Source organism: Schistocerca serialis, chromosome 2 (genome assembly GCF_023864345.2).
Source record: "Schistocerca serialis cubense isolate TAMUIC-IGC-003099 chromosome 2, iqSchSeri2.2, whole genome shotgun sequence".
In the NCBI taxonomy this organism is placed as follows: Eukaryota; Metazoa; Arthropoda; class Insecta; order Orthoptera; family Acrididae; genus Schistocerca; species Schistocerca serialis.
Genome location: NC_064639.1, coordinates 774,495,206 through 774,512,605, shown reverse-complemented (window position 1 = coordinate 774,512,605; position 17,400 = coordinate 774,495,206). Strand labels below are relative to the sequence as shown.

General features: G+C 42.1%; 1 protein-coding gene across 1 annotated transcript in view; it reads right to left on the bottom strand.

Moving 5' to 3' along the window:
- Nucleotides 1–17,130, bottom strand: part of LOC126457995 (aurora kinase B-like) — a 58,422-nt gene extending 41,292 nt beyond the window's left edge. The window contains exons 1-3 of the mRNA XM_050094762.1: nt 16,992–17,130; nt 16,798–16,871; nt 11,439–11,630 (exon numbers count right to left, since the gene is read on the bottom strand). Of these exons, the coding sequence (XP_049950719.1) occupies nt 11,439–11,630; nt 16,798–16,871; nt 16,992–17,030 (305 nt within the window). The 5' untranslated portion in view covers nt 17,031–17,130. The remainder of the gene's footprint in view (nt 1–11,438; nt 11,631–16,797; nt 16,872–16,991) is intronic.
- Nucleotides 17,131–17,400: the final 270 nt, after the last annotated feature.

Genomic DNA, 17,400 nt, shown 5'->3' with positions numbered 1-17,400 from the left:
CTGTGCCGTGAGTGTGATCATTGCTTGTACAGCCCTCTCGCAGTGTCCGGAGCAAGTATGGTGGGTCTGACACACCGGTGTCAATGTGTTCTTTTTTCCATTTCCAGGAGTGTATTTTCCACTGTAGTGATACAAAAGTGGTATTGGAATGTTCAGGAAGTCACAGTTCAAATACTGTCCACAAGCAGTAGCACCACCACAGTTATATTGTTTGCCCAAAATATACATGGAAGGCAATTGTGACCTATTACAGTGTGGCACAAGAGAAACAGGAACTTTTGAAGTTTATGTTGGCATCTCTGTAGATGTTCAACACGTGGCAGGAAAACTCCCAACTGTCGACCAGTTGGTGACATTTACTTGCAAAGGAGCAATATGTAGTGAGTAGTTGCCATGAGCACATATAACCCCCATGGCAAGTTTGACAGCTTCACAGTGTTTCAGCATCACTATGTGGTCCCAACTCAGGGTCTCATTCTTTCTTCGCATACAGTCAAAACCTGCGTTTGTACATTTGAAGAGACTGCATCAACTTTGGAAAAAAAGGGTCCAGTGAGCACATATTGACTGTACATACGCCAGAAAGCATTACTGCTGTCCAAGTTGCAGTGGTAAGGAGTCCTCATTGTTCAGGGCAAAAAGTTGTACTGTCATTGATGTTCAGCTTTCAATCTCATTGTTACAAGCATCAAATGGTTCTAGATATAAAACCTAATGATTCTGTACTGCAAGTACAATTTTGTGAAAACCTGTTGGCTAAAATCAATGAGGATGCTAACTTCATGGAAAATTTTTTGGATGTCCGATGAAGCTCATTTTCACACAAGTTGAATGATACATGAATAAGTGAAACACGCATTATTAGGTACAAACAAATCCTGCTGCACTTCATCACTGTCCATTACACAGCGCTCAAGTTACTGCAGGGCATGCAGTGTCACAGCTTGAGACAATAAACCTTACTTCTTTTAAGATGAATGCTCTGTTGTCAGAGTGATGTCTCAATGCTGAAATATACAACAGATATTCTGGCTCCTAGGTTCCAACCTCTTGCAAATCTTGACTTTCAGAGCACACCTGTTTTAGCAGGATGGATCCACTTCACAAGCCGCCTGACTATAGCTGCAGTGAAATTTTTGTTTGTGGGATTGCATAATTTCAAGGCATCCTGTTGTCACTTGGCCGCAATGGTCTCCACCTCGCAGTTTGTGATTGTTTTAAGAAGAAATCTAAAGCGTGTTGTGTACCATACTGAACCAGCAAACCCTGCCCAGCTCAAGACTCAGATTGAAGAAATTATTGTTGAACACCCTGGAGACATTAAATTTTTCTGTGCAGTGCAAAATCTACAGAATCAACTAACTGAATGTGTCACAAAATGGACAGTTCATAAATGAATAGTTTTTAGAAAGTCGTGTCTAATGAAATTTACATTCTTTTAGAACACTCATTTCAGTATCAAAGTTTCATAAATTTCCTTCATTTTTCTTATACGACTCCTAATTTTAACAATGTAGGGAAAGACAGATTGCTACTTACCGTAAGGAAGACATGTCAAGTTGTGGACAGGCACAATTAAAAAACACACAAAGCTTTCAGCCACAGCCTCTCCACCCCCCTCCACACACACACACACACACACACACACACACACACACACACACACACACACACACACGCCAACTCCAGCATCTCAGGCCAGAAAGCAAATATAACATTGGATGCAAGTGGCAATCTTGAGGGGGGCGAGGAAGGGATAGCAGTGTACAGGTGGGGAGAGAGGAATGCTGGTTGGTGGAGTGTGCAGGGACTAGACTGCCAACAGGTACAGTGACAGGAGGTTCTGGGGCCGGGAGGTGGAAAAAATAAGCAAAAAAGGAGAGGTGTGGGGAAAGACTGGCAGATGCATTGGCAGAGGACTGCAAATAAACAGGATAGGCGATGAGAATGAGGAGACTATGATGGGGTGAAAACTGTTGGGTGGGACAGTATGTTACCATAGGTTGAGGCCAGGCGCAGAGAATGTGTCTTAAGGATAACTCCAATCTGTACAGTTCAAAAAAGCTGGTGTCGGAGGGGAGCATCCATGTGGCTTGGTAGTGAAGTAGTCATTTAAATCAATTGTGTTATGTTCAGCTGCATGTTGTGCCACAGGGTGGTCTACTTTGCTCTTTGCTACAGTTTGGCAGTAGCTGTTCATGCTGGTTGGTAGTCATATCAACATAAAAAGCTGTGCAATGATTGCAGCAGAGCTGGTAAACAACATGATTGCTTTCACAGACCGTGGCCCAGTCCCTGATGGGGTAGAATAAACCTGTGACAGGTCTGGAACTGGAAGTGCTGGGTGGGTGGATTGGATAGGTTTTGCGCCTGGGTGCTGCGTTGCAGGTAGGATGATGCCAGGATTTTTTAAATGTTGTAAATGGCTGTTCTTTCTCCTACAGAGAGGTTAGTGTTCTGAGGAACAGACCTGGGAAAGGATGGTGAGGCTACATTGGAGGTAAGGAATTCCTGGAAGGAGTGGTTGGGTGGAGTGGTAGGGGAGTGGGCGATCACAGTTGTATGGTGATATGAACTGAACTGGAAGAGGTGGGTTCAATGTCGGAATTAGAGTGATTTTTGTTGTAGGGATTGGTGACAAAAAAGTGCATCCTTGGTAGAGATTGGGGGAAGTAGAGAAGGTCTTTGACAAGTCCAGCATGGTTAAATTTTTGTGTAGGGTTTAAGGTGAGGCATTTGGATATAACAAACTTCTGTGAGGTTGAGGTTAACAACAGTGTTATGGGATATTTTTGCTCTGGGGTTGGTGGAGAGTTGGTAGGGAGTTTTGGAGGTGTGGCAAGTTGAAAAGGTCAGCTAGGCAGGGTTTAGCTGCTGTGAGCAATGGATGAGGAAAAACACTTTGGGTACGATAGGGGTTGGATAGTGGTGTCTTAAAGTGACAGTAGGATGTCTGCAGGTTGGATAACTTGTGGAAGTGGTATCTGAAATGCTCCTCTGGGTGATGGACAGCAAGAGATTCAATTTCAGAGATGTGATGCATGGAGTAGGGATTGCAGAGTAGTAGTATCTTGTAGAGGAAGCAGAGGTAGTTCTGGAATGTCTGTACCAGGTTTGTGGGTGGCCAGGGATTGGTGTAACCTGGAAAGGTGTAGGTCATTGTGAAAGGAGGGGTGGGATCCACAGAAAGGAATTTTTACAGTTAGGCTATTTGGAGGGATTAAATGGTTTAGGCAGCATTTAAGGAACAGGACCTCAGGCTGGGTTTTAGCCAAGGGATACTTTTCCGAAATGGTGCAGAAAGATGGAGCAAAGGTACATAGTGGCAGGGATGGCGTAAAGGAATGGGCAAAATATGTGTTGATGGTTGTGAGAGGAGCTGGATAAGCAAAAAGATGCACAAAGATAAGTAAAAATACCTAAAGACACACAGAAGCATCCAAAGATACAGATATGTAAAAATACGCAAAAGTATGCGAAACCACAAAAATATGCACAAATATGTTGAAAACCTACAGAGACGTGGGTGAAAAGGAATTATTAGGTATGGCAGTGTGTGTGTGTGTGTGTGTGTGTGTGTGTGTGTGTGTGTTTTTTGCAATAACTGAAGAGAGAGGGGGATGGGTAAGGTTGAGGATCAAAGTTCGTGTGGTATGGGGAGATATTGAAAACAGAGCACTACAGTACGTCAGGATGAGGGATGACGTGGGATCAATGGAGTAAATATAACAATCCACACGGTCACTGAGTCTGTGCTGTGCACAGATGATCAGTGATACATTGTGGCTCGGAAGTAAATGCAGTTTGGAGGGTGGTACATAAACATAGGAAAAAAGAGAAAGAACGGACACTGAGAAGAGTAATGCTGTAGAGAAAAGTAACAAAGGAAAATGTCACAGGGCTGCAAGATGGATGAAAGCCATTCAGCAAAAATCAAACAATGAAAACGCCAGGTACGAATATCAATAACTTACGAAAAGACAGACTGCTTCTCACCATAAAGAAGACGCGTCAAGTTGCAGACAGGCACAATTAAGGCACTTACAAAAGACTAACACACACACACACACACACACACACACACACACACACACACACACACACACACACACACACAAGCCACTAACGCCAGCATCTCTGGCCAGAATGCAACATCATGTCAGATGCAAGCAGCAATCTTGAGAGGACAAGGAAAGGATAGTAGCGTATGAGTGGGGAAAGAGTGACAAACACAGTCTGATGGAGTGTGTAGAGACTAGGCCACCAATAGGTGGCTGTGTCAGGAGGTTGTAGGGCAGGGAAGAGGGATAAAGAAAGAGCAAGAAAGGAAAGCAGCAGGGAAATAAGAAGAAAGAATAGCCACACACAACCCCAAAACAAATCCTGACCGTGTCATCCTACTTGCAAGACAAAGGGTCCATCATTGTTATAAATCACAGTGACTTCCTAGCGGAATGCCTCTGACAGCAACCTGACTTCCATCTATAAACTCCATCAGAGTGATCCCATCCCAGAAGTCCAACACAAACTCAAATCCCTGCTTAAAGTCTTAGGCCCTTCCCAAAACTCCTTCCCTGAATCCATTTCCCTCCTCAGCCCTATGACACCCCACACACCCACCTTCTACATGCTCTCCAAAATTCACACTCCCAACAATCCTGAACACCCCATTGTAGCTGGTTATTGCGTCCCCACTGAAAGACTTTTGACCAACACCTCCAACTAATTGCCCATAATCTGGCCTCCCATGTCAGAGAGACTAACCACTTCCTTCACTGACTCTTCACTCCCAAACTGTGGCCAACAGCAAAGTAGACCACCCCATCGTGCAACACGCAGCTGAACGTAACACACTTGATTTAAATAACTGCTTCACTACCTGAGCCATGTAGATCCTTCCCTGTACCACCAGCTTTCCTTAACTGTGGACATGGGTGTCATCCTCACTACACATTCTCTGCAATTATCCCAGCCTCATCCTACGGCAACACACTGTCCCCACACCCTCCGCTCAACAATTCTCCGGCAAGGTCCCGACAGTCACAGAGGGCGGGCCTATTAGTTATAGGGAGCTCCAACGTTAGGCGGGTTATGGAGCCCCTTAGGAAAATAGCGGGTAGGTCGGGGAAGAATGCCAGTGTGCACTCGGTGTGCTTGCCGGGGGGTCTCGTCCGTAATGTGGAGGAGGCCCTTCCGGCAGCTATTGAACGCACTGGGTGTGACCGGCTGCAGATAGTAGCACATGTCGGAACGAATGACGCCTGCCGCTTGGGTTCTGAGGCCATCCTTGGTTCCTTCCGGCGGCTGGCTGATTTGGTGAAGACAACCAGCATCGCACGCGGAGTGCAAGCTGAGCTTAATATCTGCAGCATAGTGCCCAGAGTCGATCGCGGTGCTCTGGTTTGGAGCCGTGTGGAGGGTCTAAACCAGAGGCTCAGACGACTCTGCGACTATAATGGTTGCAAATTCATCGACCTCCGTTATTGGGTGGAGAACTGTAGGGCCCCCCCTAGACAGGTCAGGCGTGCACTACACACCGGAAGCAGCTACTAGGGTAGCAGAGTACGTGTGGCGTGCACACGGGGGTTTTTTTAGGTTAGAGGGACCCCCCCCCCTTGGGCGAAACGATAAAATACCTGACGGCTTACCAGAGGACATCATCATCGTTGATAAAGAACGTCCGGCCTCAGAGATCAAAAACAGGAAAAGTCAACGTAATATTGGTAAACTGCAGGAGTATCCAGGGCAAGGTTCCTGAATTAGTATCTCTTATTGAAGGAAATAGTGCGCATATAGTATTAGGAACGGAAAGTTGGTTAAAACCAGAAGTGAACAGTAACGAAATCCTAGACACAGAATGGAATATATACCGCAAGGATAGGATAAACGCCAATGGTGGAGGAGTATTTATAGCAGTAAAGAATTCAATAATATCCAGTGAAGTTATTAGCGAATGCGAATGTGAAATAATCTGGGTTAAGTTAAGTATCAAAGGTGGGTCAGATATGATAGTCGGATGCTTCTATAGACCACTTGCATCAGCAACCGTAGTAGTTGAGCGCCTCAGAGAGAATCTGCAGAACGTCGTGAAGAAGTTTCGTGATCATACTATTGTAATAGGGGGAGACTTCAATCTACCAGGTATAGAATGGGATAGTCACACAATCAGAACTGGAGCCAGGGACAGAGACTCTTGTGACATTATCCTGACTGCCTTGTCCGAGAATTACTTCGAGCAGATAGTTAGAGAACCAACTCGTGAAGCTAACGTTTTAGACCTCATAGCAACAAATAGACCGGAACTTTTCGACTCCGTGAATGTAGAAGAGGGTATCAGTGATCATAAGTCAGTGGTTGCATCAATGACTACAAGTGTAATAAGAAATGCCAAGAAAGGAAGGAAAATATATTTGCTTAACAAGAGTGATAGGGCACAAATCGCAGAATATCTGAGTGACCACCATCAAACGTTCATTTCTGAGGAAGAGGATGTGGAACAAAAATGGAAAAAATTCAGAAACATCGTCCAGTACGCCTTAGATAAGTTCGTACCGACTAAGGTCCAAAGCGAGGGGAAAGATCCACCGTGGTGTAACAATCATGTACGAAAGGTACTACGGAAACAAAGAAAGCTTCATCATAGGTTTAAGAGTAGTCGAATCATAGCTGATAAGGAAAAGCTGAACGAAGCGAAAAAGAGCGTAAAGAGAGCAATGAGAGAAGCATTCAACGAATTCGAACATAAAACATTGGCAAACAATCTAAACAAGAACCCTAAAAAGTTTTGGTCATATGTAAAATCGGTAAGCGGATCTAAATTCCCTATTCAGTCACTCGTTGACCACGATGGACCGAAACAGAGGACGACCGAAGAAAGGCAGAAATACTGAATTCAGTGTTCCGAAACTGTTTCACTGCGGAAAATCGTAACACGGTCCCTGACTTCAGCCGTCGCACGGACGCCAAAATGGAAAATATTGAAATAAACGATATCGGAATTGAAAAACAACTGCTATCACTTAGTAGCGGAAAAGCATCCGGACCAGACAAGATACCCTTAAGATTCTACAGTGATTATGCTAAAGAACTTGCCCTCTTTCTATCAGCAATTTATCGTAGATCGCTGGAAGAACGTAAAGTACCTAGCGACTGGAAGAAAGCGCAGGTCGTTCCCATTTTCAGGAAGGGTCATAAATCAGATGCGAATAATTATAGGCCTATTTCGCTTACGTCAATCTGTTGTAGAATAATGGAACATGTTTTGTGTTCTCGTATTATGACGTTCTTAGATAATACAAATCTCCTTCATCATAACCAACATGGATTCCGCAAACAGAGATCATGTGAAACTCAGCTCGCCCTATTTGCCCAAGAAATTCACAGTGCCGTAGACACTGGCGAGCAGATTGATGCCGTATTCCTGGACTTCAGGAAGGCATTTGATACGGTTCCGCACTTACGTTTAGTGAAAAAAATACGAGCTTACGGAATATCGGACCAGGTTTGTGATTGGATTCAGGATTTCCTAGAAGAAAGAACACAACATGTCATTCTTAACAGTTCAAAATCTGCAGATGTAGAGGTAATTTCGGGAGTACCGCAGGGAAGCGTGATAGGACCTTTATTGTTTACAATATACATAAATGACTTAGTTGACAACATCGGTAGCTCCGTGAGGCTATTTGCAGATGACACGGTTGTCTACAAGAAAGTAGCAACATCAGAAGACTCGTACGTACTCCAGGAGGACCTGCAGAGGATTAATGCATGGTGCGACAGCTGGCAGCTTTCCCTAAACGTAGATAAATGTAATATAATGCGCATACATAGGGGCAGAAATCCATTCCAGTACGATTATGCCATAGGTGGTAAATCATTGGAAGCGGTAACGACCGTAAAATACTTAGGAGTTACTATCCGGAGCGATCTGAAGTGGAATGATCACATAAAACAAATAGTGGGAAAAGCAGGCGCCAGGTTGAGATTCATAGGAAGAATTCTAAGGAAATGTGACTCATCGACGAAAGAAGTAGCTTACAAAATGCTTGTTCGTCCGATTCTTGAGTATTGCTCATCAGTATGGGACCCTTACCAGGTTGGATTAATAGAAGAGATAGACATGATCCAGCGAAAAGCAGCGCGATTCGTCATGGGGACATTTAGTCAGCGCGAGAGCGTTACGGAGATGCTGAACAAGCTCCAGTGGCGGACACTTCAAGAAAGGCGTTACGCAATACGGAGAGGTTTATTATCGAAATTACGAGAGAGCACATTCCGGGAAGAGATGGGCAACATATTACTACCGCCCACATATATCTCGCGTAATGATCACAACGAAAAGATCCGAGAAATTAGAGCAAATACGGAGACTTACAAGCAGTCGTTCTTCCCACGCACAATTCGTGAATGGAACAGGGAAGGGGGGATCAGATAGTGGTACAATAAGTACCCTCCGCCACACACCGTAAGGTGGCTCGCGGAGTATAGATGTAGATGTAGAAGTCCCTCTGTCCTACCACTTCCTTCCCAATTTCTTCCCCCACCCTGTTTATTTTGCAGCCCTCTGCCAACACACCCACCAGTCTTTCCCCACTCCTCTTTTTTTGTCTGTTTTTCCCCACCTCCCTGCCCCACAACCTCCTATCACTGCACCTGCTGGTGGTCTAGTCACACTTCAGGGTTCACCGACCTAGAAGAGAAATATGGTTTCAAATTTAATTTCTTTGAATCGACCAGAGGCAATGTTCAATCAGCAACGTGTACTGACAATGTTCTCATTAATTATGCATATGAAGATGCGTGTAAATTTTGTCTAGATCTAGGTATTTCATATTGTGCATTATTCATTGAGCTGCCACTGACACACAGGAACATTTCACATATGAGAACCCATATGAGCAGGAATGTCAGCAAAGAAAACTTGCTAATATTCAGTAAGCAGCTAAGAGAAAACATGGCCTTTTGATCATTGTAACTCAAGTGATGAAAACTAAGAAATTCCTAAATAGTTTTCTTGGTGTCTAATGAAACATTTCCACCTATACTTCGCAGCAATAAAATTACAAATTATAGTGGATTACCCAGGGCATAAAAATTTCCAGTGTATGGAAAAGACAATTGCACAGAGAACTAAAATTTAATACAGATATTGATTTCATTGAATGTCAGACTCTATAAAACCATATTTAAACGAGTGGTCAAGGTGGCAAAACAACTGGCAAGTAACAGGCTAATTTTAGATCCATAAAAATAAGAAAGGCTGTGAGGCATTAAAGACTAACCAAGAAATTTCAAAAATTGACATCGATGGAAATACTTCTGTAAGTTCAACTCTAATACCAGAGTACTTTAATGAATTCTTTATGAACGTAGCGAAGCCTGATGTAGATATAACAGATTATCACAACAAAGTAAACCCCCTTGGCTCTAGTGAAAACTCTGAAAACCTCACAAAATTCTTAAAAGTTTCTGTAGAGGATACAGAAAATGCTACTCTAACATTAAGAAACAAAAAATCTGCATGTTGGGATGGAATACCCACCACAGTTATTAAAGCAGTACACAATAAAATTGCAGTCCCACTAGCTCGAATAATAAAAATGTTTTGAAGAGGGCTGTTTCCCAGAGGTAACGAAATATGCTGAAGTCAAAACACTCTTGAAAAAGGGATCATGAGAGATCATGGGAAATTGTCATATTTCAATTCTCCCAGTCATATCTAAAACATTTTAAAAACTTCCTGTTGTCCAAATCCAACACTTCATTAACAAAATATTCTGTTATTCTAAACAATCAATTTGGTTTTCAGCAGGGGAGAAACACCATAGATGCAGTCAAGAGTTTCATTGAGAAAATAAGTACATCATTAGACAAGAGAAATAAAGTGGTAGGAATTTTATGCGACCTCACAAAGGCATTTTATTCTGTAAACCATGCATTGCTTATTTACAAACAAAAATATGGCACTGGTGGCAGGGCCCCACACTGGCTTACATCCTACTTATCAAACAGAAAGCAAAGAGTTACCATATCTTTAAATGGCACATAATATTTTTCTGACAAAAATATCTCAGGATGTTCCACAAGGTTCCATATTGGGCACAGTCCTATTTCTCTTCTGTCATTACATATCAGCTCACCACCAGTTCTGTTTGCAGATGATACTTCTGTCTTAGTTTAAGATTAGGATTCGGAAAAATTCCCAAATTTGTGATCAGTACCTTAGAAACTTGGTTTCGGCTAAATGGGTTGAATCTAAACATATCGAAGACGCACATGATGCAATTCAAAAGCGAACAGTCAAAATTTGAGCAGATTAAGATTGTTCACAACAACCAAGATATAGAAGAAGCTGACTCAGTCAAATTTGTACGTTTAAATGTAGATAAAAATTTGAGCTGGCAGGTACACATTGAATACCTAGCAAACAACAAACTTGGCAGCTTTGCATTTGCGATGCAAATATTATCAACAGCAACCGACCTCGACACATGAAAAGTAGCACATAGAAGCTACTTTGAATCCATTATTAGGTATGGTTCTGTTTCTTGGGACAACTCAACAAACAGTGCAGATACTAAAAATACAGAAAAATCTTTCGAAATATGTGCACTGCTAATCATAAAGAACCAAGTCACCCATTACATAGAAAACTTAAAATATTAACTCTGCCAACCCTATACATGAATGAGATTATTATACTTTTGTACACCAGACATTAATTATTTGAAGGAAACTGTTCTGTCCATTCACATGATACTAGAAACAAACAAAATTTTATGTTCCCACCAACCACCCCAGACAATAAGTTCAAGGACCTCAATACATGGGAATGAAAATTTGCAGTAAATTAAAAGGGAACAAGTTGATGCAGATGAATTTACCTCCACTTAAAAGAAAGCGTTAAGAGGTACTGACACAAATGTTATCACTCAGTGGATGAATTCAAGCAAGACAAACTGGAAGTTTGAGCTGGATACAATGTGTTAGGCTACTTATTGCCAGGAATATCATTTTAATATTATTATTTACTGGTAGTGCTATTATTCATTAGTGTAAAAATCACTGAAAGTGTATTATAAATTTTTGACATGCCTCCTGTATGCAAATCAAGTGGATTGCAAATGTACATCATGAAATGAACAAAACAATTCACACAATTCAACTTTTTACTTACCACAAATTTATCAGGGCTAAGTAGCAAAACTTAAAAATAAATTAATGTTTTTTAGTTTGGTATCATTATAAGCTTCAGTTTCACTCTGAATACGTCACTATTGACATTTGTATATCTGAATGAGTTCTTTTTAAGCAATCCCATTTTTTGGAGTATGATGACAGTGTTTTTAAATTTACTAACTTAAGTGCCTCAGTATAAGCTCATCAGCAAAGTCAACACTTATTGTTTAGTACATTTACACAAAAACAGTACAGTGTACCTCAGATGGGTCTGTATCTCTATCTCTCTGAGAACTTGTCTTTCAACTCTGCCACGAACAATTTCTGATTTTAGCATTACTTTCAGGGCAATTATAGTCCCGGTTGTCTTCTCTCTTGCCATGTACACATGTCCAAACTTCCCTTCACCGAGGGGGCAGCCTATTTCGAAGTCATCAAGACACCATTCCTTCCTGTGGAAAATTACATTCCATAAACAAAATCTGAGAATAGTTTTAGATCATTTACTGTGTCATAATGAATGTAATAATGTTAAAATGCAATGAAACACATCAATAATGAAAGAAGTTAAATGAAAATCACTATTTTTATCATGTGACATGTCAAAGTGTTTCCAACTGTCTTGATAAATCATAGCAATCTTTTAAATGATACACCATGCCATCTTAAAGCAACCTTAAACACACCAGTACACAAGATGTGGATGGATGGAGAGGGTTATATAGGCGCATGACGGCAAGGTCTTCAGTGCCCGCTCAGTAACAGATTGAGATGGGTGTAAAGAAAAGACTCAGAACAGTAAGATAAAACAGAATGTAAAACACAGGTAACAAGTTTGGAAAAATATGTGCCTACCCACAAAGAAGTGTGGGAAGAAGCATGCCACCAGCAGTAAAACATGGACAACACGGGAAAACATGGTAGAGGGAGCTAAAACAATATACCAAATGGAAGTGGCTGGCTGACTGCAAGGAAAAAAGGGAGGAGCCAGCCACTTTGCAATACACTAAAACCTCCAGCCTAGAAGTTTAGGCTAGAGTCCAGACACATCACAAAACTTTAAAACCCTAGACACACACATCTAATCATTAGCTAAAACACAGGGCAGATCCCCATCAACTTGTGCTTCTGTCCTTGCATCACGGTATAAAATGCAGTCTGTCAAATGTGGCGGACAGAGATGCGCACTCAGCAAGCATCACAAAATGAGGGATCCTTCCGCCGTAATAGAAAGCTATGTGTGAGAGGACAGCACCCAATCCGAAGACGCTTGAGGGTAACTTCTTCACGCCTGAGAAACCGGCAGGAGGAACGCCACAGCCGAGTTGTTGACTTCACCAACCGCAGTTTATTGGCCGTCACCGCCAGCCATTCTTCCTCCCACAACTCCATGCACTTCTTGTGGAGTGCAGAAATGACAGACTGCAAGGGAATAGGACACTGGGAAATACGGAAGCGTCCGATCCTGCCCGTCTGCTTTGACCCATGACGTCACAAATATGGCGGAAACTACCATAAACCACAATTCCAATATGGCGCATACAAAGTCAGTACGTACACATTATGAGGACGAAAATACATCGCAAAAAAAAAAAAAAAAACCACACACACACACACACACACACACACACACACACACACACACACACACACACACACACTCTTTCCACAAAAAGCCTAATGACACTAAAGGGACAAGCACGGGAAATGGGGTGTTTTGGGTGGGGGCAAACTAAATATAAACAAATTTAGTCACCCACACCCATACAAAACCACACACACACACACCACACACACACACACAAACAAACAAAAAAAAAACCGACATCACAAAACTCCCCAAATACCACAACTAAACACAATATCATCTGGAATCTGACACTTCCCTTGACCTATATAGCTCAACAGCAGCTCCTGGTCCCATAAATTAAGATTAAACACTTCCCTTGGCCTATACAGCTCAAAAACATCTCCCGATACCAATATCAACATACAAAGCCACACATTGGGATCGAACACTTCCCTTGATCTGCGCACTGTTCATTTTATCCGTCATATCCATTCCTGAACAAAAACAACAACCAATTAATTTTACTAAAATTACCACACGATGTACAGCGAACAACACTAAATTAACCTTCACACAAAATCGTTAACTCACTGAAACGAATTCCACTACAAACACAGCCGACACGCAAACAATTCTGGATAATGTGCAAAAGCAAACTGAGCCCATTACACCTCACAAATGAAAACTCTTCACATACCACCAGAGAGCACAACGAACCACAACACAACATCTACAAACACGTCACACACACAAACCAAACTCCGCACCGTCATGACGTCACACACGACAACACCCTTACGTCACGGGTAAAAGCCAACGCGCGGGATCAGACGCTTCTGTCGACCCGGACACTGGATCACATCCTGCTCTCTGCAGGCCTCCTTGGCAGCCCGATCGGCCTGTTCATTGCCCCATATTCTGACATGACCAGGCACCCAGCAGAAGGGCATCTCCTTACCCCGCCGTTGGAGCAAGTACAGTTGGTCATATATCAGATGGACCATCTCCTCAGTTGGGTACAGATTCTGCAATGATTATAAGGCACTAAGAGAATCAGAGCAGAGGAGACATCTGTTGCCCCAAACACGATTCATCTGCACCAGTGCCTTCAGGATCACGTGGAGTTCGGCTGCGAAAACGGTATATTCATCAGGGAGGCAAATCTGGGTAACATGATCAGGGAACACTACAGACCAGCCAATGAAATTCTCCTGTTTGGAGTCATCAGTGTAAACGATGATAAAACCGTGATGCACATCTAAAAAAAAAAAAAAAAAAAAAAAAACCAACAGAGATTGGAATGTAAAATCTGGTGTACCATCTTTCTTAAAATTAGTGAAGTCTTAAAATAAGTCTGGGTTTCTGGAGGAGCCAAGGTGGAAATCTGCTCCAACTACGACGGAATACCACAACATAGCTCATATGCTTATCTGTGTGCTAGACCCTCTATGCTCAAGAAATTGAAAGAAAGTCACTGAACAAGATCATGGATTATGGTATACCCGTAAATGTTTTAAGGAAACCTGGGTCGACAGAAGCGTCGGATCCCACCCGTCGGCTTTGACCCGTGACGTAAGGGTAGTGTTGTGTGTGACTTCATGACGGCGCGGTGTTTGGTTTGTGAGTGTGGTGTGTTTGTAGATGGCGTCGTCTTGTGGTTTGTTGTGCCCTCTGGTGGTATGTTCAGGGCTTTCGTTTGTGTGGTGTAATGGGCTCAGTTTGGTCTTGCTCATTATACAGAATTGTTCGAGTGTTGGCTGTGTTTGTAGTGGAATTCGTTTCAGTGAGTTAACGATTTAGTGGTTTTGTGTGGAGGTTAATTTAGTGTTGTTCGCTGTAGGTCGTGTGGTAATTTGAGTAAATTAATCGGTTGTTATTTTTGTTCAGGACTGAATATGAAGTATAAAATTAATAGCGCGCGTCTACGAGAAATGATGAGAAATACCACGTTGAAGCTGATAAAGTTTTTACAGCTTTGTTTATATTTAGTTTGTCCCCACCCAAAACCCCAAATTCCCCGCGCTTGTCCCGTTAGTGTCATTAGGCTTTTTGTGGAACGTGTGCGCGTTTGTTTTTCGATGTGTGTTCGTGTGTATAATGTGTACGTAACGACTTTAAATGCGCCATATTGGAATCATGGTTTATGGTCGTTTCCGCCACATTTGTGACGTCATGGGTCAAAGCAGACAGGTGGGATCGGACGCTTCTGTCTTTTCGGAAACCTCAATCTGGGCGAATAAACAACTTCAGTCCTGTTCTTCTGAATGCAACTTCAGTGTCTTAACAACCAGGCCATCTTGCTAAGTTTGATAACCTGGGCCAACAGAAATAGACAGCGCTGCAAAGCTAATGATCTGATTATTGTTACACACACAATTTCTCAGTAAGAACAATCACTATAAGTAGTACTGAAGTGAGACAACATTTTACTGACCCATTTTGGAATAAAGTGGTGGGAGTGGCTGTAACAAACTCCAAAGCGTACGATAGATGTAAAGAGCATAAGTGCTGTATTTTTCACAGAATTCAGTAGGAAAGTTGTTACTTTGCTTCACTGTGGATTGTGAGCTTTTTTCAAGGATAAATCCTTGGAATACTCAAATGGACAAGGAATGTGTGAAATATTCAATTCAACAAATTAAAACATCACAATGAAAGGAAACAATGCCAGTGGCTACTATTAACTGTTCATAAACACTGGTAATCACCACAGAAACATCAGCTACCATCACAAACACTGTATGGTTTTACACACTACAGCATGGGACGCCATGATGTCAAGAAAATATCCAAACAGTTTTTAAGAAAACCATACTGAAATCACCTTTTTAGTTCGTGGCCTGTAAGAAATTAAAGACACAGGCAGTACTTTTTACATATCAATACATGAACCAGTACACAAAATGCATTGTAACACTCAGACTGAGTGAGTTGGAGCAGTGGTTGGCACACTGGACTCTCATCTGGAAGGATGACGGTTCAAACCCGTGTCCAGTCACCCTGATTTAGGTTTCCCGTGATTTCCCTAAATCACTTCAGGTAAATGCCAGGATGATTCCTGTGAAACGGCATGACCAACTTCCTTCCCCATCCTTCCCTAATCCAATGGGATGGATAACCCCACTGTTTGGTCCCCTCCCCAAATCAACCAACAAACCCATCCACCCTCAGACTTGTCCATTTTCTAAGTTTTCACAATTTTCTTACAGTTTTATAATGAGAAGGAACTTAAGCATGAATGCAGCAATCAGGCGATGCCATGGATCAATTATTACAAGAACCTTTGACTTGCACTCACATGAATTAGTTTTGTCAACTCAAAACTAAATCATCACTTTCCTTTATAACCTAGGCCTCTGGCTGAACACTGATCAGTCTCTCACTACAGTTGGGATTTCAGGTGGAGTGGCTGGTGTTCACTCTCACTAATCCAGATTATTAATAACAAATGTATCTGGGGGAGGCGGGGGGGGGGGGGGGGGGGGGGTAGCAGTAATGAAAAATTGCTGCAACTATTTCATGTACATCTCACTAAATGTGCGGCAAATCGTCTTCAAGAGGATTACATAAAAAATACATCCCCACAATGTGAAAGTATTGCATTATAGGACTAAATATAACCATCAGACAAGCTGAAGCTAGGTGAAGCTCAAATTTCACAGTGAATTACGTTACTTGTTACACAAAGAAAAAAAAATTCGGTATGTCTCTCGTATGCAAGCTTGTGAGTTGAAAAGGTTAGCAACAGGTGCACTTCACTGGTTGTTAACACTACTGGAAATCGCGATAATTTAAAAGAAATGAAGTAATAACACAACATCTGTATATCACTTCAAAAGTGTCTACACCAAACAACATTTTAAATACTTGGAAGTGCAGCAGGTTTACCGAGACAACTATAACTTTCATGAGTGACAGAACTCCAGAAGTTAACTACGAGTGCTAGACAGCTTTTAAAGCACATCATTAAACTCAACTTCTGACCATCTCTATAAGAGCGCCTAGCTTAAATATAACTAGCTTTACACGCGAAAACAAAAAATACTTACGGTTTCCCCTGACGTAGCGCTATTTGGTCCTTCAGTTTCTTTACGTATGCATCTAAAGCTGTTTGATGCGTCGGCTACAAAAAAGGTTAAAATCGTTATCATTCAGCCTAAAGCTAACAGAAAATACTAAACTTTATTACGGATGAGCCCTTTCTCGAGTGTAGAATCTCTGTTACACATCTTACGATACTTACATCACAAGCGATATATGTCTCATTCATTTTCGTGCCCATCCTCACGATTGCAACATCCGCACAAATTTGAATTTGAACGTCTCACCAAAGATAACAGCCTGACACTCACAGTATCACCAACACAAAATCCTTAATACAAAAACGCAGAAAAAATTGTGGGTCGCCGACAAGTAAGGTTGTGTCTGTACAAATAACGACATGCAGTTGCGTGTGAACGGAAGATTTGAGCAGAAATGAGATACGAGCAACACTGCAAGTAGTAGCTGGAGGTTTGAGCGAAATTTCTCAACTCTGTGGGTTCAAATCACATTTGCGCAGAGAAGTTAAGCGGCGGACAGCAGATCGTCGCAAATCTTGCACTAAAATGTGTTTGAGTCAGCTGTTGGTTCAGTCAGGTGTCTCGTCTGTG